Below are 23,395 nucleotides of genomic sequence, written 5' to 3' on the forward strand. Positions count from 1 at the left end.
GCTGATGGGTGAGACGTGAAAGTAAGGCCACCTTTGGTCTTAGTGGCTGTAAGGCATTGCGCACTTTCCCTGGGTCTGTCAACACGTTCCCACCTTTCAAGTTGGGAAAGTTGCCACCAGCAGCTGCCAGGCTGTTGGGCAAGATTAACTGAAGGCAGCGTGGCAAGCGCCGGATGCAGCGGGTCCTCACGCAAGAGAGGCGGACGTGAAAAGCCGTGTCGTCAGGGTTTTCTCAGACCTCGGCGGAGGCCTCGCCGTTCCGCCCCCCGGCCGCCAGGGGACGCTGTGACGCGGCTCGGCCTGGCGAGCGGCCACTCTAGCCTCGCCCGGGACGTCGCTGTCCTCAGCTTGTTCAGGAGCGCGCGCCTCTGTGCCTGCAGCCCCTTTCCCTCGGTTCTGTCCTGCTGCTAGCCACTGCCCTCTTGCAGCCCACCATGGCCCTGCTGCACTCCGGCCGCGTCCTCTCCGGACTGGCCACCGCTTTCCACCCGGGCCTTGCCGCCGTAGCCTCTGCCAGAGCCAGGTAAGCCAAGGGATACTGAGATGGCGCCAGGACCACGGGCCTGCCCAGCTAAGCTGGGGACACTGCGGGACATCTGCTGGTCCCCGACTCCAGACACACACACGCACACATACAACTCTCCCTGTTGTGCACTCCTTTGGCTTCGGGTTGAGCGTCCGCGACTCACAATGGCCCCCAGAGCCCCACATCCCTGTCCTGCGCTCCCCTCCACGCGCCGCTGAGAGCGAGCTAACGCAGGCCCCCGCGGAAAGGAATGGTGGCCCTCTGCGGTACCTGGACTCTCATTCGAGGGCGGGCGGGGGGGAGGGTCGGGGATGCCGAGTCGGCGCCGTGGGTGCGGGGCGTGGGGAGAACACGCGGGCTACAGTGCCCGACCAGCCTCGCCCTGATTGGCGGTGGCGCCGGGGCTGCCTCGCACCGATTGGCTGCGGCGCAGGGAGCTTGAGTGCCCTTGACCAGCGGCCCTGGGGGGCAGCGGGGCGCCTGAGTTAGGGACCTGGGCTGGGTTACTCCGGACGGGGCAGGACAGTGGCTGGATGCTGCCTGTGTACCGGGGAGGAAGGGAACGCCCCGGGGGAAGCTTCTCTGACCTCCGCTTGCCTCGCTGCATCCCGTGACCTTGGCGTAGGTGTAGCAGCCTGCTGTCGGTGTCACCTCCTGAGTTCCCGGTGACTCCTCCCCACCCCGCCCGTTTGGCCTGTGGATGAGAAAGGGTTGAGGTGAAATGCGCCTCTTTTTTTGTTTTAAGCTCTTAGGAGGTTTGGCCGTAAGGAAATCATCCATCTTCCTCCCCATCGCGTTCCGCTCTTTGATTTCGTAAATATTTCGTAACCCCAGTTTCTCTGAGCCAAGCACTGGACCAGATGCTGGCCATACAGCGGTGAACCGGACAGGATCCTCTCAAAAAGTGGCAAATGTATTGTTTCGAACTATGATGTCTATTGTCGCACAGAGGGAAAATTCACAATAAAAGCCAGTAATTTTTGCCTGAGCCAGGTGATTAATTCACTCATTTAGGGGTGTCCTTAAGTACTATCTTAAAGCTAACCCCTCCACTCCACCCCACCCCCGCACATATTAACTACCAGGAGTAAATCCTTGCTTGGCCTTTTATGCTCATCTTGGCCTTGTCTTTGACTGTAGGCTGGAGGTCTTCAAGCCAACAGAACAGTCTGTCCTTTACAAAGCCCCACACTCCTGGCAGTACAGTTTTGCCATGGCTTTCACACTCTTTCCCGTCCTAATTTGGCTCCTTGGCTAGCTGTCTGTCATTCGTGTGCTCTTTAAGCCTACCTTTCTAAGGAGTGATGATTAGGGAGGAATTACTTATGAGGCCGATTTGGAGGACAAAAAGGACTGATTTCATGGGCAAGAGAAAGTCTGTTTCAGCATTATAGTAATCTTAAAATAATCCCTGTTTTATGAATTTGGCTGGGAGGCCTGAAGCTCTCTTTAATAGTGCTTGGACACATTTCCTTTGGGTGTGACCTTTTAGTCATTCCTCAATTTGAGAGCCTGACCAATTTTTTTTTCCTCTGTGTTTTCACCGTTAGAATGTAAGTTACATGAAAGCAGAAATTCACTTGCTTTGCTCAATCTTAAATCTCAGCACTCAGTGCCTGGCATGTCTTTTAGATTGAATATTTTTATTTCAAAGCCTAATTTTTAGTCAGGCACCTTTGGCTCACATCTGTAATTCTAGCTACTCAAGAGGCAGAGATCAGGAAGACTGAGGTTTGAAACCAGCCTGGGGAAATAGTTTCAGAGACCCTATCTAGAAATACCCAATTTTACTCGACACAAAAAAGGACTGGCAGAGTGGCTGAAGTGGTAGAGTGCCTCCCTAAGCAATTGTAAGGCCCACATTTCAAATCTCAGTACCACCAAAAAAAAAAAAAAATGCCTAATTTTTAAAAATAAATATGACGTTTTAATGCTGCATTTTTAAATCAAAATTTAAACATGAAGGGGAACCATAGTACTGCAAAATGTGTGCCAAAGAGTAAAAAGTTACAATATTGGAGCACTGATGATCAGGAGCTGCTGTCAACCTTAAATAAGGAGCCAGGGTTGGGTGGCCATGGTGACCAGTTGCCATGTCTGGCCATGAGTGTTAACTACGCAGACAGGGGACTGAGGGTCTTCCCTTCAGGTGGAGGCATTTAAGACTGGCTAGGCAGGCTCTTCACCACTTAAGCCAGGCCTCCAGCCAGAAGGTGATCCTTACCTAGAGCCAAATGGTAAGAATTGGAAACTTTTTTTTTTTTTTTTTTTTTTTTTTTTTTTTTGCAGTACTGGAGTTTGAATGCAGGGCCTACACCTTGAGCCACTCCACCAGCCCTTTTTTGTGATTGGGTTTTTTGCCCGGGGTGACTTCGAACCATGATCCTCCTAATCTCTGCCTCCTGAGTAGCTAGGATTACAGGCATGACCTACCAACACCCAACCAAGAATGGGAAACATTTAAAATAATCTTAGCCCATTGATGTGGGGTTTTTTGGTTGTTTTTTGGGAGTGGGGGAGGAGGGGGTAAGACCAGGTCTCACTGTATAGCCGAAGCTTGCCTCAAACTTGGAATCCTCCTACCTTAGCCTCCCCCAAGTTCTGGGATATCAGGCTTTACCTTTTTTGAGGGGGGGGGGGGGCGGGGGAAAGCCCATTCTTAATAAATAAAACCTTAGCAATTTTCATACTCAGATCATTAAATGGATCCCTTTCTAAATTCAAGTGTTTGATTTAGCCACATTTTTTAAACAGAAAGTATTGAACTTAACTTTTTTCTGTTGGCCTATGCTATAAAAGCACAGTGACATGAGATCAGACTCACAGGTCATTGAAGAAAGAAAAAACCCTAATGTATTTTATTTGTGATGATCTGTTTTTATTTGTTTTTTTGCAGTACTGGGGATCAAACCCAGGTCCTAGAGAATGCAAAGCAAGCAAATATTCTACCACTAAGCTAAAACCTCAGCCTGTTTTTAATTATTTAATTGTGATTATTTAATATCTTAGTGAAGTAAGTGAAGGAGTATCATGAGACTCCCTAGAAAGGCAGCATGCAGCCGGTCGTGGTGGCGCACGCTGTTAATAAACGAGGCAAAGAGGATGAGGCAGGAGGATCACGAGTTCGAGGCCAGCCTGGGTGTGGGGGGAAAGAAAGGCAGCATGCAAAGGCGATATGACAACCGGTAGTTAAAAGATCAGAATTGGGGCTGGGATGTAGCTCACTGGTAGAGTGCTTGCCTAGCTTTGGGTTCAATCTCAAGCATCAAAAAAGGAGAAGGGAAAAAAATCAAAAATATTTTCTGTGACCATGGACAAGTTCATTTACTTCTCATTTTGAAAAAAAAAACGAAGAAAGTAAGGTGAACATTTTAAAAACTGTAACACACTAAGTAGAAAGTTATTTTAAGTAGAAAATACAGGGCATTTGAACTGCAAATGCTTATCAGAATACTTTGTACCCAACATCTTTTGGTTGGCTGGTCAATATTGTTCAATGTTTGAGGCTTCTGTCCAAAGGGCATAAGGGCATTGATAGGATTCACGTAGGCTACAGGTTATCAGCATGAATTTTATCCCTAGAGCACTCTTGTTTTCATCTAGGGCAATTTCTTCAAAAACAGAGTTTTGTTACTTGGTTTGAGTTTGGGTTTTTTTGTTTGTTTGTTTTGGTTTTCCTGGTACTTAGGTTTGAACTTAGGGCCTTGAACCTGCTAGGCAGGCAAAAACAGAGTTCTTACATGTATGTAGTCTTTACCATTTTAAGGAGTGGAATAATGCAGGCCCTGAAGGACCTGAAACGTGATTGCTAATGTAGAGCTAATCAAATTGAGTGTCCCTGCTCCTATATTTAGATTGATTAAAATTCAATACTTTGAAATTGCTCTTAGCATTCTTCTTAAGAAGTGGACCAGAAGACTCAAGGCTCTGATTTCTGAGATCATTTCTATGCTAAACATTTTAAAGAACTGTACTAAATGTTTTAAAGAACTTAATGTTTTTTCATACAGTTTAACAAGAATAGTGCTTTCTTGTCTTTGTGGTTAGGGCAGCTATGTTATTGTTTAAGGGCCTAGGAGGCAGATAATCTTTTTAAAAATGAAAGTTGCTTTCTAGAAGTTTGAATGTCCTTGACATTCACAGTATTCCTTTCACTCAGCACTGAATGACAGTGATGTAAATAGGCAGGTGGCTAAATGTTTTCTGGGCCTGAATTGTGGATGAGAAATAAGCAAAGTTTTCTTCAGGCCCAGTTCAGAAGTTGCAAGGTATCTATGTTTCTTCTTTAAAGGCTAGAGCAACAATTTAAAAAAGCAAAGAGAGGAGAGGGGAGTATTTGAGTCCTGGCACCAGAGCAAGTAATGGGGGAAGATAATAACATCTCCTGAGACTGTAGGAAAAAAATAAATAGTAATAATTGAAAAGCCAAAAAGACTTGCACTTGGTCATAAAGTACTATGACCATATGCTTCTGGTCTCACCAGACTCCATACTAGTGTCAGTGTAGTCACAAATAAAATGATAGTAGTAACAATTTAGTAAAAATGATACCAGTTAATATCAAGCACTCACTCTGTGCAATCCTGTTTTCTCAGTACCTTATCATCCTTGTACAACCCTGCTTGATCGCGCGATTGGTAGGTGCCTAAATCCATATAGCTTTCCCAAGACAAGCTATTAGAGAAACCACTAATCCAGAAAGTAGAAGAACCTGCTTGTAAATAAGAAAATTAACTTTGCACACCAGTTATGGCTGTTGAGACTGAAGCAGTTTTGAGCCATCAGGAGAGCTTGAATTCAGCTCCATGCTACCATGCTGGATCTGCCACCTGTCGTGCTTCATGGAGAGTGAGGCCCAGGAGTGCTGACGGGCCGCAAGTTCAATAGAAACCATTTCTGGGAAAGAAATCCTACTGAGTAATTCCAAGCTTCTCAGCATGATGAGCACACAGAACTTTCACTGAGCCCTGCTGAAACATTGCGTTGGTTGGGATTAAATGGATGTTGGATGTTGCTAAGTGAATTTGGGCTATTTCACCTAAATTACTTGGAACCTGGCTTCCTTAAGCTTCCACTTTCTGCTGTGACAATACATAGCACCTGACACCCTTTCTCACCCTGAGCCTTTACTTTTCAACTCTGCTTGAAATGCCCTTTCCTACCTCCTTTCATACTTAGCACTCAGCTCATGGGTTACCTCTTTCTGGAAATCCTCCTAATCCTACACACTTTTTAGGACTTCTTCTCAGGGTTCCCCATATTGTGTGCCCTGGGCCTATTGTTATCACTGTGAATTCTCTCTCTCCTCCTCCCCTGAACTAACCTGACAGTAAGGGGTTAATGTTTTACTCTTTACATCCCCAGCACACAGCAAATTTGTAATGATTGATTTAGAAGATCTTAAGAGACATTGTTTTATGTACTATGAAACTGTGAAAAACTTGCCTATTCTCCCTGAAGAAAAGGAGTAAAATAATCTTTTCCTTAGAACAGTAATCTACCATGAGGTTAAAACCCTCAGGTTGATACATTAATGCACCCATTTTGCCAGAAGGGTATTTACTGAAAGAAAAGCCATTACTTTACAGGGGTCCTCTAGGGAAATTTCAAAGATATTTTTGTTTTCTGTATTTTAGATCCAATTCTGTGAAGGCCAATTTTTTAAAAGTTATTGGTTGATATTTGACTAAATATACTTGTGAGTACCTGACAATCGTTGGTTACCTATTTAACCAAAATGAGGATAAAATATTAAAATTGAACACGTGACAATTGTGTGACAGTCTTTCATATGTAAGAAACCATTTTTGTTTTGCTTAAATAATCAAGTCAGCATAAAGCATAGAAAAATATTATGGTATAACAAAATCTCTACTGTTTAGGCTGATTGCAAAGAAGATAAGAAATGACCTTTCATATTGTAGGTGAAGTCACTAATCACTAACCCAGCCCATCAACATTGGGTAAACTTGTTAAAATATTAACACGTCACAGCTTCCTCCCCCTTTTTTTCATTATATTATTGTTGTGCTGTGGGTACATTGTGACATTTACAGAAGTTCTTACAGTTGAATTCACCCCCTTCATCATTCTTTATTCCGCTCCCCTCCATAGCTTCTTTTCGGTTATTATAAATCCAGACCACTAAGCAACAGTCCCTCACACTCTTCCTTTCCCTTCTGGGCCTGCCAGAATGGCCCCTGTACAGAAGGGAGGTAGGAAGAGGAAAGCTGTGCTGAGACGGATAACACCCTTAGCATTTTGCGAGTGCATACATGGAATGCATACATGGAGGCTTCCAGACACCCTTTCTCACCTGACATCCTTGAGCTCTCAAAGAGATCTGGAGACCTGCCAGATGTGTGACTAGATACTGGGCTCATAAAGCTGTCTGTCTATACCAAAGGCTGAAGGAATGTCCCATACTATATCTCTGTGCACTTGTCTAGAAAATGTAATGAAGATAAACTCAACAAACTCTGTGTAACCACTTTCAAAAATCTCCTGGAGCCGGGCGCCGGTGGCTCACACCTATAATCCTAGCTACTCAGGAGGCAGAGATCAAGAGGATTGCAGTTTGAAGCCAGCCTGGGCAAATAGTTCACAAGGTCCTATCTCGAAAAACCCTTCACAAAAATGGGATGGGTAGAGTGGCTCCAGGTGAAGGCCCTGAGTTCAAACCCCAGTACTGCAAAAGAAAAAAAGTTCTGCTGACAATCACTGTGGATGAGAACTAACCACTGACAAAGTTACAAAACTCCAACAACAACAAGACAAGATTCACTTTCCAATCCTGTACTCATGCTCTTTTGTATTTGGATCTAACTGACAGTTTAGGATGGCTGTCTCAGGAGGTCTACAGGTCAAAACTAATTTCCTCTTAGTTTTAATTTCTCATACAGCAAATATTAATAATTACACCCCACATAAGCAATTCTTTGAGGAGCTTCAGCCAGCCACAAGCTCAGTCTACTTGCCTATATCTCCTACTCCAAGCTCAAAAACTGCTTGTGTCCACAATGCCAAGGGTCTTAGGTTCTGCCAGCCAAAGGCCAAGGGCCAGGTTAGGGCTGCACTTAGGACTGGCTCCAGCTTTCAGCTTCAGCTTCATTCCAGCCCAGGTTCCCAGATGTGCCCAGGTCACCATGCAGGCTCAACAAACAAACCATAGTTTTTTGGAGTCCTCAATAAGTTTTTAGCAGCATAAAGGAATCTAAAGACCAAAAAGTATGAAAACTGCAGCTTTGGGACAACAGTTGTATTTCCCACTCACTGTTGATTCTAGTACAATATGGTCTCAACCACTCATTAGTTATCCTTTAACCAATGTAACTTGTGTTTCACCAGGAAAACTGAGGGGGTAGCAGTGATGTCAGTCCCACCCAGGCATTTTAAGAAGATGAGCAAAACTCACGAACACAGCACAGCTTCCAAGCCACACATGGGCCTTTCATGCCTTCTTTATGTGGCAGCGAAGGATGCATTCATTGTAATGACTCAAGGTTATGGCTTCCCTAGAGCATGTAAAAATAAGAAGCAAAAGTATATAAACTTGAAATTATGCTTAGTAATCAATGTCTGACTTAGATGTTACCTAGGTATCCAATAATTAATTAGTCCATTAATTAACTCTAGTATTCATCTATGATTAAGTTACCTAAAGGCCTTAGAAATTGTCTTCAAAGCTGACATGTTATAAAATACAGTTAATGTTCTCCCAAAAACCTATAACCATGGTCTAATCATTAGAAAAACATCAAACAAATTCCAGTAGAGGGACATCCTACAACATACTTGACCAGTATTTTCCAAAACTGTCGAGGTCATTGAAAACAAGGAAAGTCGGAAACTGTCAAAACTAAAAGACAAGACAACTGAGTGTGCTGGACATTGAATGTGGTGAACATTGTCAAACATTTTAACCCAGTTAGGTACAAGGGAGCCAGTAAAAGGTTACAACCAGTACTTCCAGCTAGTTTTTAACTCCTAAATTCCTGGCAGTTCTCTCCCTTCCTCTCAATCCCTACTGCCTTGACGCTGGTTCACATCCTCATCTTTGTCCTTATGGACGACAAACCATATTCTTCAGTGATCCTTCTGCATCCACCCTTACCACTCTGCACTCAGTACCCTACCCTGTGGCTACATGGGCCTTAAAGAATACATGTCCAACTATGTCATCACTCCCCTCACCTCATCAGTGTCTTCCCCCTCAAAAAAAAAAATTGTAATGATTCCCTGTTTGTCACTGTATCCAAGGTGGGGTCCAGGAATCTGTATGTTTAACAAGCCCAAATTATGCTCTTAACAAGTTTGAGAACAGGATAAAAACCCACATCCCTTAAGGACTTCAAACAATAGGCTCACATAGCTCTTGCTTCTTTTTCTTATCTTTTACCACTCTCAGCTTCTCACTGCCATATTACCGCAAGGTTTTCTACTGGGAAATTCAGGTCAAATTTACACTGCCTTAAAGGTCTATTCATTTATCCTGTCCACTCCAGGATAATTCAGGTGCTCCCCTTCTGCATCTCATAGTATCCGTATTGAAATTATTGGTCTCTGGTCTTCTGCAAGGTAGTCTAAGTTTTTTATGTTGTTGGCTTGTTGGTAACCCTGTGAACAACATGCAAACATTTGTTGAAGTAGATCTTTGGCAGATCAGAGACATCTCTAGCCTTGGGGACCTAGCTGATGTCACTGAGAGAGGTATTTCTCATTTCAGCTCCTGGTGGGCGCATGTGGAAATGGGACCCCCAGATCCTATCCTGGGAGTCACTGAAGCCTACAAGAGAGACACCAACAGTAAAAAGATGAACCTGGGAGTTGGTGCCTACCGGGATGATAATGGAAAGCCTTACGTGCTCCCTAGCGTCCGGAAGGTAAGCTTGCCATCTGTCTCCTGGGTCAGGATGAGGAAACTGAAGGAAGGAGCTTCTGAGAGACCAGGACTCAGGACCCTGGGTTCTAGTTCTGGAACTGACTGCAGGAATCGCTCCAGTGTTCTGGGCTATATTCTCCTTGGCTACAAAAGTGAGAGTTTGGAATCATGTGGTCTTTTCCAAGGTTGAAAACCAGTCTTAGTGTTATGTCTAATCCTGAGGGTGCACCAGAGGGCCAAGAGTTTAACATGTCTTTTGCAGCCCTCTGTGGATGAGGGTTAATGGGACTGTTTTTCTGTTTCTCCCATTTTGGTTACCTTAGTAAAACCATTATTTTCATTACATTTTTATTAGTTGTATAGTTTCTATTATAACTAATCCTCTTGGAGCAAGTTTTAAAAATTATTCATGGCTGGGAACGTAGCTCAGTGGTAAAGTACTTGCCTACCCTGTGAAACTCAAAGTGCACGCACACACACATATTCAGGTATTGTTGCAGGCTGGGGCACACCAGGCACTATTGTACATTACCTCATTAGCATTTCTTCTCAACCCAGTAAGGCATAGAAACAGTTTTTCCTCCATTCAACCTTCTTGGGACTTGGAAAGGTAAAATCACTTGCCAAGGGTCACACAGCTGTTGAGGACAGCCAGGTTTCTGGCTCCAAAGCATGAAAATGTGGCAATTCCTATTAACTCTCTAAAGTTCTTAGATTTGCAGTGTACCTTGAAATACTTCTTACCTATTTAGTTTAATTTTGTCTTTTTATATCTACTTTAAGTGTTGCTCCTAAACCTTGTTCTTGTGTATTCCAAGAATACCATTTTACATTAAATGGTAGCCAAGAGAGGCTGTGTACCAGTTCACCTAACACCTTACTTTCAGTCAGGTGTGGTGATACACCTCTGTAATCCTAGCACTCACAATGCTGAGGCAGTAAGATCAAGAGTTTGAGGCCAGCCTGGCCTACATAGTAAAATCCTGTCTCGAAATTAAGTAAATAGTAAAATATACATAATAAGGTCCTTCCTGTTCTATGATATAAAATAATCGAGTATTCCACCTACCCTTCTTTTTTTTTTTTTTTTTTTATTATTCATATGTGCATACAAGGCTTGGGTCATTTCTCCCCCCTGCCCCCACCCCCTCCCTTACCACCCACTCTGCCCCCTCCCTCTCCCCCCCCTCAATACCCAGCAGAAACTATTTTGCCCTTATTTCTAATTTTGTTGTAGAGAGAGTATAAGAATAATAGGAAGGAACAAGGGTTTTTGCTGGTTGAGATAAGGATAGCTATACAGGGAGTTGACTCACATTAATTTCCTGTGTGTGTGTGTTACCTTCTAGGTTAATTCTTTTTGATCTCACCTTTTCTCTAGTTCCTGGTCCCCTTTTCCTATTGGCCTCAGTTGCTTTTAAGGTATCTGCTTTAGTTTCTCTGCGTTGAGGGCAACAAATGCTAGCTAATTTTTTAGGTGTCTTACCTATCCTCACCCCTCCCTTGTGTGCTCTCGCTTTTGTCATGTGCTCAAAGTCCAGTCCCATTGTTGTGTTTGCCCTTGATCTAATGTCCACATATGAGGGAGAACATACGATTTTTGGTCTTTTGAGCCAGGCTAACCTCACTCAGAATGATGTTCTCCAATTGCATCCATTTACCAGCGAATGATAACATTTCGTTCTTCATGGCTGCATAAAATTCCATTGTGTATAGATACCACATTTTCTTCATCCATTCGCCTACCCTTCTTCTTAGACAGTAACTTCAAATAAAAGACTAGGCTTGCCAGGAACAGTGGTTCATGCCTGTAATCCTAGATATTTGGGAGGCAGAGATCAAGAAGATCGAGGTTTGAGGCCAGCCCTAGGCAAAAATTCAAGCCCTTACCTAAAAAATATCTAAAGCAGAAAAGGGTTTGGGACATGGCTTAAGTGGATACTGCCAAAATAAATAAAAAACTTGCCAGGTGTGGTAGTACTTGCCTGTAATCCCTGCTACTCTGGAGTCTGAGGAAGGGTGATCACTTAAATCCAGGAGTTGAAGGCCACCCTTGGCAACATAGCAGAGACTTCATCTGGGAGTTTGAGGGGAGAGGGCACCAGAATTTAACTTACAAAGCATTAATTACAAAACTGGGCATGGTGGCACATGCCTAGAATCCCAGTGAAGCAGAGGTAGGAAGATCAAGAGTACAAGACCAAAATGTGAGGACAATCTGGCTGCGACATCTGTCACCCCACTGATCACCAGGGTTGATTCAGCTGATCTAGTTGACTGAGCACCTGGTGTCCCTCCTGACACCAATAGAGGAGGACTGTTCTTTGGTCAAGGGTGTATGAGTAGCTGTGGTCCCCTACTGTAACTTCCAAACAGCTCTCAAGAGTATAAGACCAGCTCTGGCGAAAAGGTAGTAACAAAAGGGCTAGAGATATAGCTCAAGTGGGAGAGTGCTTGCCTAGCATACAAAAGGCCCTGGGTTCAATCCCTAGTACCTCAAAAATAATAAAAAGATTTAAAGAAAAAAACATTAATTAGTAATCATAATAATCATAGTAGTTCCAGGTAAGAAGAAACTAAATAAACGTATTTTCTCTTGTATAGGCAGAGGCTCAGATTGCTGCAAAAAATTTGGACAAGGAGTACCTGCCCATTGGGGGACTGGCTGAATTTTGTAAGGCATCTGCAGAGCTGGCCCTGGGCGAAAACAGCGAGGTGTTGAAGAGTGGCCGGGTAAGTCATGCCAACCACATGCCCGGTGGGAGAGCATTTGCCTAGCATGTTCCAGGTCTTGGATTCAGTCTCCAGCACCAAAAAAATAAGGTTATTCACAAGACTGGTCTAAGTACAGACATTAGTTCATTAACTTAGAGAAGAATATATAGCCTCAACCCCAAAGTGATACACTCCTTAACCTAAGTCATGGACCAGATACAGTTTTGTTGTACAATAAACTACCTGTTAACCTCATGAAAACTTCTGTCTAAGTGATTCTTTAGCTAAGTAGAAGACTGGCCCATCTTAAAATAACATTGCATTTCTGTGCTTGGTAAATCATTAGTATTATCAGACCTACAGTTGGGCTTTTATTTTCATCATGCCAGAGTTTGCAGGGCAGCTATCTATCTGTCCTCTGTTTAATCCACAGCCAGCTCAGTTCAGAAAACAGGTTTACATTTTATATAGCCTTGTATTTCTATAGTACTTTAAAAGAAACAAACCAGAGCTGGGCATGGTGGTGCACACTGTAACCACAGCACTTGGGGAGGAGGCTTTCAAGTTTGAGACCAGCCTGGGCTATACAATGAGACCTTGGCTCAAAAAGAAAAAAAAACAAGCGAACCAAAAACCTCTTAAACTTAATGTGGTTTAGTTCCTTAAAGTTAACCAGTTTGAAGAAACAGATTTATTTCAGACATTTTTGTTACCCAAAAGATGAGTATTTTCAGATTATGAAAACTCATAGACAGATGCAGTAGCTTATCCTACAGTCCTCGCTACGCAGGAGGTGGAGATCGGAGGATCAAGATTTGCCTTGGCAAAAACTTGAGCTCCATCTCAACCAATAAAGAGCTGGACGTGGAGGCGCACACTAGTCCTCCCAGGTGGGTGGCAGTGTAATGACAAGCAGTATGGTCCAGGCAGCCAGGACACAAACCGAAAACCCTACTCTAAAATACCTAAAGCAAAAAGGCTTTGGCGTGGCGCAAGTGGTAAGTGTCTCCCTGGAAAACACAGTTCAAAACCTCAGTACCAGAAGACAAAAAAACTCATAGGATAGGACCTCTTAGACAACCTTTAAAAAGTGCTAGCATAAACTAGGAGCATAGCCCACTGATACAGCTTATGTTTAGCCTGTGTGAAGACGTGTGTTTGATCCCCAGCATCACAAAAGATAAAATAATCAATAGAATGTATTGATGTTATCCTAGTGTAATTATTGAGTTTGTTTTCAAGGAAATTGGAAAGAAAGGGTCGTACTGTTTTGTATAATTCTGGAGTAGTTTTAACATAGTGGGTATTAGTATCTTTGAATATTTTTTGAGTAAATCACTCCTTTTGATTATTAGGAATTTTTTGTGTCCTAAAGTTTTCCATGTAACATGGATGATACTAACAAGCCAAAAGGAATTAGCTTTTAAAGTACGAAGGGTACCATCTGGGCCAAGAAGAGCCTCTCTCTGGACAACCACATCACTGACCATGGTGTCTTTCCTGCAGTTTGTCACTGTGCAGACCATTTCTGGAACTGGGGCCTTAAGAATCGGAGCCAGTTTTCTGGTGAGTCTGGAAACTCCAGCCGAGGGTGACAAGGGTTCCTGTCCTTTATGTATTTGATGAATGGCCCAGAAGTAGGTTTCTTCTTTCCACAGGATTGCCTGTTCTCTAATGAAAGAAAAAAAGTGCTTTGGAGAAATTATAAAGATATATAATGATAAATCCATTTATTGAGCACATACTGTTACTAGGAAACTTTTGTATTTTAATTCCTTTAGTCCTTATAAGGGAAGTTCAATTAACCCTGTTTTACAAATGAAGAAAGTGAAGCCCAGACAAGTACTTGGCTACACAGTCAGGATCATTGTCAGAGCATTGATTCCAACCCAGCAGTCTCGATGCTGACTCAGTTGATACTCTCAACCTTACAGAGAAGCTGAGTTTCAGTAAAGAAAAATGTTCTCTCAGTAAAATACACCAAATTTTGTTTTTCCTTTCTTCATTCTTCCATTCCCTTTTGTTCCATCTTTCAGCAAAGATTTTTTAAGTTCAGCCGAGATGTGTATCTCCCCAAACCATCCTGGGGAAATCACACTCCCATCTTCAGGGATGCTGGCATGCAGCTACAAAGTTACCGATACTACGACCCCAAGACTTGTGGTTTTGACTTCACAGGCGCCATAGAGGACATCTCAGTAAGTATGGCTTTCAGACTGGGAGAGGTGAAAGAATAGGAATAAACATCCTTGCAGACATTTGATGTCTCCTAACTGGGTCTTAATATCTGACTTAAAATAATTCCCAGACCAGAAGTTCTGTTTGTCACTTCTCAGATGATGATGACCTATGGCATTTCAGGTAACTATCTCCTTTAAAGCCAAAAAAGAAAAGTCTTCTCACCAGATGCCCGTGGCTTATGCCTGTAATCCTAACTACTTGGAAGGGTCACAGTTGAGGCCAGCTTGGGCAAATAGTTAGAAAGAACCCATTTCCAAAATAACCAGAGCTGGACTGGAGGTGTGGCTGAAGTGGTGGAGCACCTGCTTTGCAACCATAAAGCCCTGAGTTTAAACCCCAGTCTCACCAAAAAAGAAAAGTGTTTCTTGGTTTTCTCTTTAGAAAATTCCAGAGCAGAGTGTCCTCCTCCTGCATGCCTGTGCTCACAACCCCACGGGAGTGGACCCTCGTCCTGAGCAGTGGAAGGAAATGGCAACAGTGGTAAAGGTGAGGATGGTGACCTAACTGGTGGCATGCCATGTGTAGTGACTAGCCTTGGATGCTTGACAATGAACCTGCACAAAATTTCCACATGTGGATAAACTACCAGGAGAGAGTTCCTCATTTACATAATTAGCAGTTCTGTAATTTATGATGCATGAGCAGTCTGAAAACAGTTTTTGTTCCTCAGCCTAGACATGGCAGGTTCTGATAAAACTTGTCATTGGCCAGCCTGCACCCGGCTGCACAAGCCCAGGGGTTCTGCTGGTGGTGCCTTCATTGCCCTAGCTGGTGGATGCATTCCCATCCTTTTGTACACTTTTCCACATCTCCTCCTTTCCTTGCCTTTATCACTGGCTGAGTATAGGTGGCTGTTAGACACTAGTCAGAATTCTAAGGAGGGAAATATTCCTGTCATCTGTTTTTTTTTTTTCTTTATTCATATGTGCATACAATGTTTGGGTCATTTCTCCCCCCTGCCCCCCGCCCCCTTCCTTTCCCCCCCTACACCCTTGCTTCCGGGCAGAAACTGTTTTGCCCTTATCTCTAACTTTGTTGAAGAGAGAGTATAAACAATAATAGGAAGGACCAAGGGTTTTTGCTAGTTGAGATAAGGATAGCTATACAGGGAGGTTCCTCGTATTGCTTTCATGTATATATGTGTTACATTCTAAGTTGATTCGTCTCAAACTAACCTTTTCTGTAGTTCCTGGTGAGACCACCCACAGAGTGGGAGAAAATATTTGCCAGGTACACATCAGACAAAGGACTGATAACCAGAATATACAGGGAACTCAAAAAACTAAACTCTCCCAAAATTAATGAACCAATAAAGAACTGGGCAAGTGAACTAAACAGAACTTTCTCAACAGAAGAAATTCAAATGGCCAAAAAACACATGAAAAAATGCTCACCATCTCTAGCCGTAAAGGAAATGCAAATTAAAACCACATTAAGATTCCACCTCACCCCTGTTAGAATAGCCATCATTAGTAACACCACTAACAACAGGTGTTGGCGAGGATGTGGGGAAAAAGGAACCCTCTTACACTGCTGGTGGGAGTGCAAACTAGTACAACCACTCTGGAAAAAAATTTGGAGGCTGCTTAAAAATCTAACCATAGATCTGCCATTTGATCCAGCAATCCCACTCCTGGGGATATACCCAAAGGAATGTGACACAGGTTACTCCAGAGGCACTTGCACACCCATGTTTATTGCGGCACTATTCACAATAGCCAGGTTATGGAAACAGCCAAGATGCCCCACTACTGACAATTGGATTATTCCTGTCATCTTGTGTCCCCATTTCACTACCTTCTCTCAAATCTAAGCTGTTTGCTTAGATGAGACAGAAACAGAGTGCAGAAACAGAACACTTTCCAGACAGGGTGATTTTAATGAAGTTGTCCCATGAGCCCTAAGTACAGGACGAGTCTGCCCCAGAAAACGCTGGTGCTAGTCCTGGGTTGATTGGGCAAAAATAATAACCCAGACCACTGGGGACCTTAGCAGAGCCTTCTGTTTGACTAAGCATTCTAGATACATTGAGAATAAGATTTTCTTAGTGTCCTTGAGGAACTATTGCCATCAAAGTAAGAAAAAAGTACTGATATCTTAACCATAGGAAAATTCAGACTGTAGGAAAATCTAACTGTCATCTGGGGAGAAACTGTTGACTGTGTCTGGGTGAGGCAGGCATGGTCCCAATAATCACAGGTAATCCCCTAGGGCATTTGCAGACAGCCTGCCTAAAGCACTGGTCTTCTTGCTCCTTCTCAGAAAAAGAATCTCTTTGCATTCTTTGACATGGCCTATCAAGGATTCGCCAGCGGTGATGGTAACAAGGATGCCTGGGCTGTGCGTCACTTCATTGACCAGGGCATTAATGTTTGTCTGTGCCAGTCATACGCCAAAAATATGGGCTTATACGGTAAGCTACAGGACCCAGCATGACACGTGTTCTGATGAGCTTGTAGAGAATGCCACAAAAGGGGAGAAGGGCATGAGGGAGGGAGAGAAAGGGAGGCAGGCTGTCCTTACCCACAGAGTAAAGATAAGTATAGTGGATTTTACTGATTGACTTTCTTAGCCATATTCTTCAGCGTCCTTGAATTTGTCCAGCAAAGAAAACTGATGAGTGCTTCTCTAAACAAAAAGTGACTGATCTAGGAGCCAAGAAAATAGATGGACTCAAAAGAGACCTTGAGCTGGAGGTGTGGCTCAAGCGGTAGAGTGCCTGCCTGGCAAGTGCAAAGCCATGCGTTCAAATCCCAGTACCATAAAGAAAGAGAGAGAGAGAGAGAGAGAGCCTGTTGCTGGTGGCTCACACCTATAATCCTAGCTACTTAGATCAGGAGGATTGAGGTTCAAAGCCAGCCAGGCAAATAGTTCATGGGACGCTATTTTGAAAAAACCCTTCACAAAAATAGGGCTGGTGGCATGGCTCAAGGTAAAGGCCCTGAGTTCAAACCCCAGTACTGCAAAAAAAAAAAAAGAGAGAGAGACCTTGAATACTCTGGCACTCAAACTTTCTATGATGCCTCAACTCGCCGCTCTGGTTGTTGGAACTTTTTATTTATAATAAAGAGTTGTTTTTGTAGTCCTGCTGATGGAAGCAGATAGTAACAAATTTGATCTCGATTTGTTTTAGCATTTTAGAAGGGAAAACTAGAAGGCTCACTCCATTTTGTCTTTTCAGGTGAGCGTGTGGGAGCTTTCACTGTGATCTGCAAAGATGCAGAGGAAGCCAAAAGGGTGGAGTCCCAATTGAAGATCTTGATCCGTCCCATGTATTCCAACCCTCCTCTCAATGGAGCCCGGATTGCCTCTACCATTCTGACATCCCCAGATTTACGAAAGCAATGGTAAAGACCCGTCTCTCCTCTCCAGTTGTCTATGTGTGCCAACCACTGCTTATTCACTGACTTTGGTGACATATAGTACCCTACAGAGTCCATATTGGACAGGGTGCATTTGGCTGGCACAGAAAAGTTGGTGTTTCCCAGAAGAGATACACCACATTCAGAAATGGCAGCTCCTCTTATTCTACCATCTCCATACTTAGTAAAATCTGTCTTCCCCTAAAATAATAAGAAAATTTCCTCAAAAGGAAGTTTCATTTTTGTTTCCATTTTGTGGCTCTAGTGATCAAGCCCAGGCCCTCACACATGCTAGGCTGAGCTGTATCCCCAGCCACCATATTTTTTTTAATTTTTGTCCCAATAATAGCTAATATTGAATCAACATTTCTTCATTCTTTTGGCTTTTGTTATTTATTTCCTCTGATTCTCAATACCTGTTCACTAAATTAGTGTCACTCAATCTTTTGAGCAGATTCCACATAAGAAGTGCGTTTTATAGCCAGGTGACAGTGGCTTGTGCCTGTAATGCTTGCTACTCAGGAGGCCATGATCCAGAGGATCAAAATTTGAAGATAACCAGGGCAAATAGTTTGCAACACCTTATCTCTAAAATAACCAACACCAGCCAGGCGCCAGTGGCCCACTCCTGTAGTCCTAACTACTCGGGAGGCAGATATCAGGAGGATTGCAGTTTAAATCCAGCCCATGGAAATATTTGCAGGACCCTATCTCGAAAATACCCAACACAAAACAGGGCTGGTAGAGTGGCTCAGGTGGTAGAGCGCTTGCCTAGCAAGTGTGAGGCCCTGAGTTCAAACCCCAGTACCCACAAAAAAATAAATAAAAAATAAAATGACCAACACTACAAAATAGGGCTGGTGGAGTGGCTCAAGTGGTGCCTAGCAAGCATGGCCCTGAATTCAATCCCCAGAACCACCACCACCACACCAAAAAAAAAAAATCAGGTGCTACTGTGAGAGACCAGCCAGCACTAATGCAGTGCTGCCAGCTTCATCATTTTCAAGAAACTACAAGTCCAACATTGTATGTGCAAGTACCCAATTTTAAAATGTTTCACAGAACAAATAAAAACATAACTAGGGCCATTATTTAGCCTTTAATTGTCAGTTTGTAACATCTGCTCTTGCCTTGTGTGCAACTTATCAGAGCGATGGTTTAGGATCATGAACACATGGCACCAGGAAGGTAAATTCAGTGTCATTATAATGACCCCATTGGTGAGAACCCATGAGAATTTCCCACGGGGTCATGGGAATGGAATGTAAAGGTCACTTCAGAGAAAGGGGAAGATCGTGCTCAGAACCAAGTGAGCTGATCTGTAGGCACAAGGACTGCCTTCTCCAGTTCCCAGGCAGAATTATCCCTCTGCACTCTTAGCCTGTTCTGTTAGTTTTGCACTATGTTGCCTCTTCCGTAGTTGATTGTTCACAGGTTTGACTCCTGCCTTCACTACAGGCTTTTTGGGAGGGCGGGGAGGGAGTTGTTTGAACTAAGGGCCTCGTGCTTTCAAAGCAGGCAGTCTGCCACTTGAGACAAACCTCCAGTATGTTCTGCTCTGGTTTGTTTTTTTAGGACTGGGGTTTGAACTCAGGGCTTCACACTTGCTAGGCAGGTGCTCTACCATTTGAACCACTCCCCCAAACCTTTTTTGTATTGAATATTTTTGAGATAAGTGTTTCATGAACCATTTGCCCATGCTGGCTTCAACCTCAATCCTCCTCATCTCTGCCTCCCAGGTAGCTAGTATTATAGGCATGGACCACCATCGCCTGCCTTCCACTGTAAGCTGTTAAAGGCAAAATCAACTGAGGATGGCAGTGCACATCTGTAATCCCAGCATTCAGGAAGCCAATGCAGGAGGTTGTGAATTCACAAACAGCCTAGGCTACACAGTGAGACCCTGTCTCAAAAAAAATAATTGGGAACTGGTGGAATGGCTCAAGCAGTAAGAGTGCCTGCCTAGCAAACATGACGCCCTGTGTTCAAACTCCAGTACCTCCAAAAAGAAAAAAATGAAGGCAAGGACCATTTCTCAGTTCTCAGCACCTAACATAAGTCTTGGCCCATTGTAGGTTCACAATGTATTATCTTCATTGTGAAGGCAGGAATGCTTACTCCATCCATTTAAGAGTAAGGCCAGGATTGGCAGAGTGACACAAGTGGTAGCTAGGATTACGGGCTTGAGCCATTGGCGCCTGGCTACCTTCACTTTTCATAATACTCAAATATGTTAACTGTCACAGTTGCCTGATCAAAGCAGTCATGCTATGAAATAGCTTTCTTCTGGCCAATGACAATGTGTGACCAACTTAATAACAGAGTTGAGGTACACAGGAGGAACTCAGGGAAATAAAGACACTGAACTCTGACTTACCTGTTGGCGTTTAGCCAGAATGAGCTACCGCTGGGGTTTCCTTACAGGTTGGAAGAAGTGAAAGGCATGGCAGACCGTATTATTAGCATGCGCACTCAGCTGGTCTCCAACCTCAAGAAGGAGGGCTCCTCCCATAACTGGCAACACATCACCGACCAGATCGGCATGTTTTGTTTCACAGGCTTAAAGCCTGAGCAGGTGGGTACCCTTTGATTTCTCCACAGCTGATTAGTCCCAGCAAAACAGAAGAAGGTCACCTGCCTGTTCAGAGTTTCCCTAAAAACAGTTACTTTGGAGCCCATGTAGCATTCATGTTTTGGGTTTTGTTGTTGTTTTGAGATGGGGGTCTCATTACATTGCCCAGGCTGGTCTTAAATTCCTGAGCTCAAATGACTGGGACAACAGGCAAGTGTCACTGAGCTTGGCCTGTTTTGTCTTTGTTGGTGGGACTGGGGTTTGAACTCAGAGCTTTGTGCTTACAAAGCAGATGCTCTACCACTTGAGTCACACCTCCAGTCCATGTTGCTCGGGTTATTTTAGAGATGGGATCTTGCACACTCTGCTTGGGCTGACATCGAAACTCAGTCCTCCTAATCTCAGCTTCCCAAGTAACTAGGATTATAGGCTCGAGCCATCAGCACCTGGCATGTTTTGTTTTTTATTGCTTGTTTTGTATCCATGTCTGCCCATGAGGTTGCAAGCTTCTGAAGCATACAGCTTGGAGTTCTGAGGTTTTTATTTTGTTTTCAGTTTTTGTTTTTTGTTTGTGTGTGTTTTGTGATGCTGGGGATGAAACCCAGTGCTTTGTGCATGCTAGGCTAGCATTCTACCACTGAGCCACATCTCTAGCCCACACAGCTTGTTTTGATTATGTTTTTGGTTCTCCAAAGAAGGTTGGGAAAAATAACTGTTCCATAACTCAATTCTGGTTCTAAGGTGAGTCTGAGGATTTTTTTTCACTTTCATGCCACAGAATTCTTCCTGCTTTAAAATAGCTTTTTAATCTTGGTTTACTCTAAGCCATCTTACTGAATTCTGGAAATAGGGCTTAAGTGAGAAAATAGAGCTTCTGTATTTTTCTTTCTTAACAAGTTGGCTATTGTACCCTACCACAGCTGAGAAAAGTCCCCTGACCCAAGCTCTCTCCTCTCTACAGGTGGAGCGGCTGACCAAGGAGTTCTCCATCTATATGACAAAGGATGGCCGCATCTCTGTGGCAGGGGTCACCTCCGCCAATGTGGGCTACCTTGCCCAAGCCATTCACCAGGTCACCAAGTAATTTCCCAGGTGCGAAGGAACAGAGATAACCTTCCCGTCTTCAGCCTCTGCTGCTGTGAGACTCACATGCAGGATGAGGGGGTGAATGGTGGTGAATGGATCATTTCTTTCAACCCGTGCATAGTACTCAACGATTGAATGAGTTCCTCAGAAAAGAACATGTAGTGAGCTGAAATAGGGCAGAGGCATGGTGACTGGTGTCTGGAACTTTGTGACTCTAAACCAAATTCCCCCATCCTTTATTCTCCAACTTTTCTGAAAGAGTTTACATGTGCAAAAAAGTCACAGCACCAAAAAAACTGTCAGTCATGACACTGCAATATTTCAGAAGCTTTAACTGAAACATCATACGGTGTTAGGGATTCCTCTGTGGATCCAGCTGAGACCTCGCTTCTATTAGAGGCTGCAAGAGAAGACCTAGTTGTCATTAACTTAAGTCATCCTCATGTTTGTCCTCCCAAGGTGGAGCAACCTCATCAACAGACCACGTTACAGAAATTGTGCTTTACAAAAACCAATGAGTCTGTTGCCACTGCAGCAAGGAAAACATAGAGGCTACTTACTATCTTATTTAAGGGAAAGAAGGCTCTTCTTAATCATTGCTGTTCTTTTCTTTAGGGGCAAAAATCAATGACTAGCCTAGATTTTCATCCCATTCCACTGCTTGACTTATCGTCAATCCCATCCTATGAGAATTTATTTAAGAATGAAGAACATAATTTTCACCATACCCTCTCCTTTCTTGGCAAAGAGTAATACAGAGTAGGTAACTGCACTTTAGTTAAGCATCCTCTTTGATCATTGGGTAATTGTCTGCCCGGCTGGACCTCTTCCTTCCTTCAGTCTGGCTGTGCAGCCTCTCATCTTGCATCATGAGTCAGACAGTACAGGCTAGGACCAGAAAGGAGATGCCCTGGGTTTGTGTGCTGCCAGCCAGGTTCAGACTCCATCCTTTGGAAAGATAACCACCATCTGCTCTACTCATATCGACTTAACTGCAGCCTGGTTTCTCTGTTACAATAAAAATACCATAGACCTAACCACTGTCTACTTTTTTTCTTTAATCAGAAGAATGGGTAGGAGTGGCTTTTTTCCCAAAGTCTAGAATCATGTCCAGCTGACCATAAGCCAAAAGATGTGTGAGCTGTTCCATATGCTAACTGAAAATATATCTGTTCTTCATCCTGCCTTTCTTCTCGTCCAGTCCAAAGATGCTGAATGTGGGTGAAATCCCTCAGCTCTCAGGAGACAAGTGGAGTCCCACAAGGGATCCTGTGGATATGGGCAAGGATAGAAGGGATGAAGGGGAGCTGTCAACTTTAGGTGTCTGTAGGAACCAAGTTGGTAATATAAATAAAAAGTGACAGAAAGTGGATCTAAGATGATCATTGGTCATAGCACATCCTCAGTGTGGAGGAGCATGAGGGAGGTGACAGGAAGTATGAGAATTGAAAATCCACAGTTGTGGGTCTTAATTTTTTTCTTTTTTTTTTTTTTGGTGGGACTAGGATTTGAACACTTGCAAAGCAGGCACTCTACCACTTGAGCCACACCTCCAGTCCTAGAAATCCTGATTTTTTTTTTTGGCCTCACTGGGGTTTGAACTCAGAGCTCACACTTGCTAGGCAGGTGCTCTTACTACTGTCAGCAGACATCTAGCAGTGGCACCTGCTTGGCATTAATCCTGCCTGTTCCTGTCCTATTCCCTTAACTTAGCGCCAGGAGCCATTCGAGATGGGACAGAGACTGGGCAGATAAGCAATGAAGCAGGGGAGGGCAGCATAGAGATAGCCATGGTGTTGTGATGGTTACTGGTCAGGGAAAGCTGGATCAACATGTTCTTTTCCCTCGGTTCTCCTGAAAAGCACAGTGTATGGCAGGCAGAAAGTCGCCTGACCCTTGCTTTTCTGGATACACCAAGGTGTCAAAAGGATAAGTAAGTGGACTGGTTTACTGGGTGTCTTCAAAAAGTATTTTAAAATGGAAAAAAGAAAAACATTAATCAGCTAAATGCC

The 23,395-nt window shown here is 43.6% G+C and overlaps 1 protein-coding gene across 1 annotated transcript; it reads left to right on the forward strand.

The window, feature by feature from the left end:
* Positions 1-288: 288 nt before the first annotated feature.
* Positions 289-22,420, forward strand: Got2 (glutamic-oxaloacetic transaminase 2). Its single transcript, XM_020172723.2, has 10 exons — positions 289-523; positions 9,252-9,408; positions 12,012-12,140; positions 13,629-13,688; positions 14,159-14,320; positions 14,745-14,849; positions 16,626-16,776; positions 17,545-17,710; positions 20,150-20,300; positions 21,259-22,420. Exons 1-10 carry the CDS (start codon positions 435-437, stop codon positions 21,379-21,381), a joined length of 1,293 nt encoding a protein of 430 aa, XP_020028312.1. The 5' UTR covers positions 289-434; the 3' UTR covers positions 21,382-22,420.
* The last annotated feature ends 975 nt before the right edge of the window (positions 22,421-23,395 follow it).

This window comes from Castor canadensis, chromosome 15, assembly GCF_047511655.1.
Source record: "Castor canadensis chromosome 15, mCasCan1.hap1v2, whole genome shotgun sequence".
NCBI classification, from domain to species: Eukaryota; Metazoa; Chordata; class Mammalia; order Rodentia; family Castoridae; genus Castor; species Castor canadensis.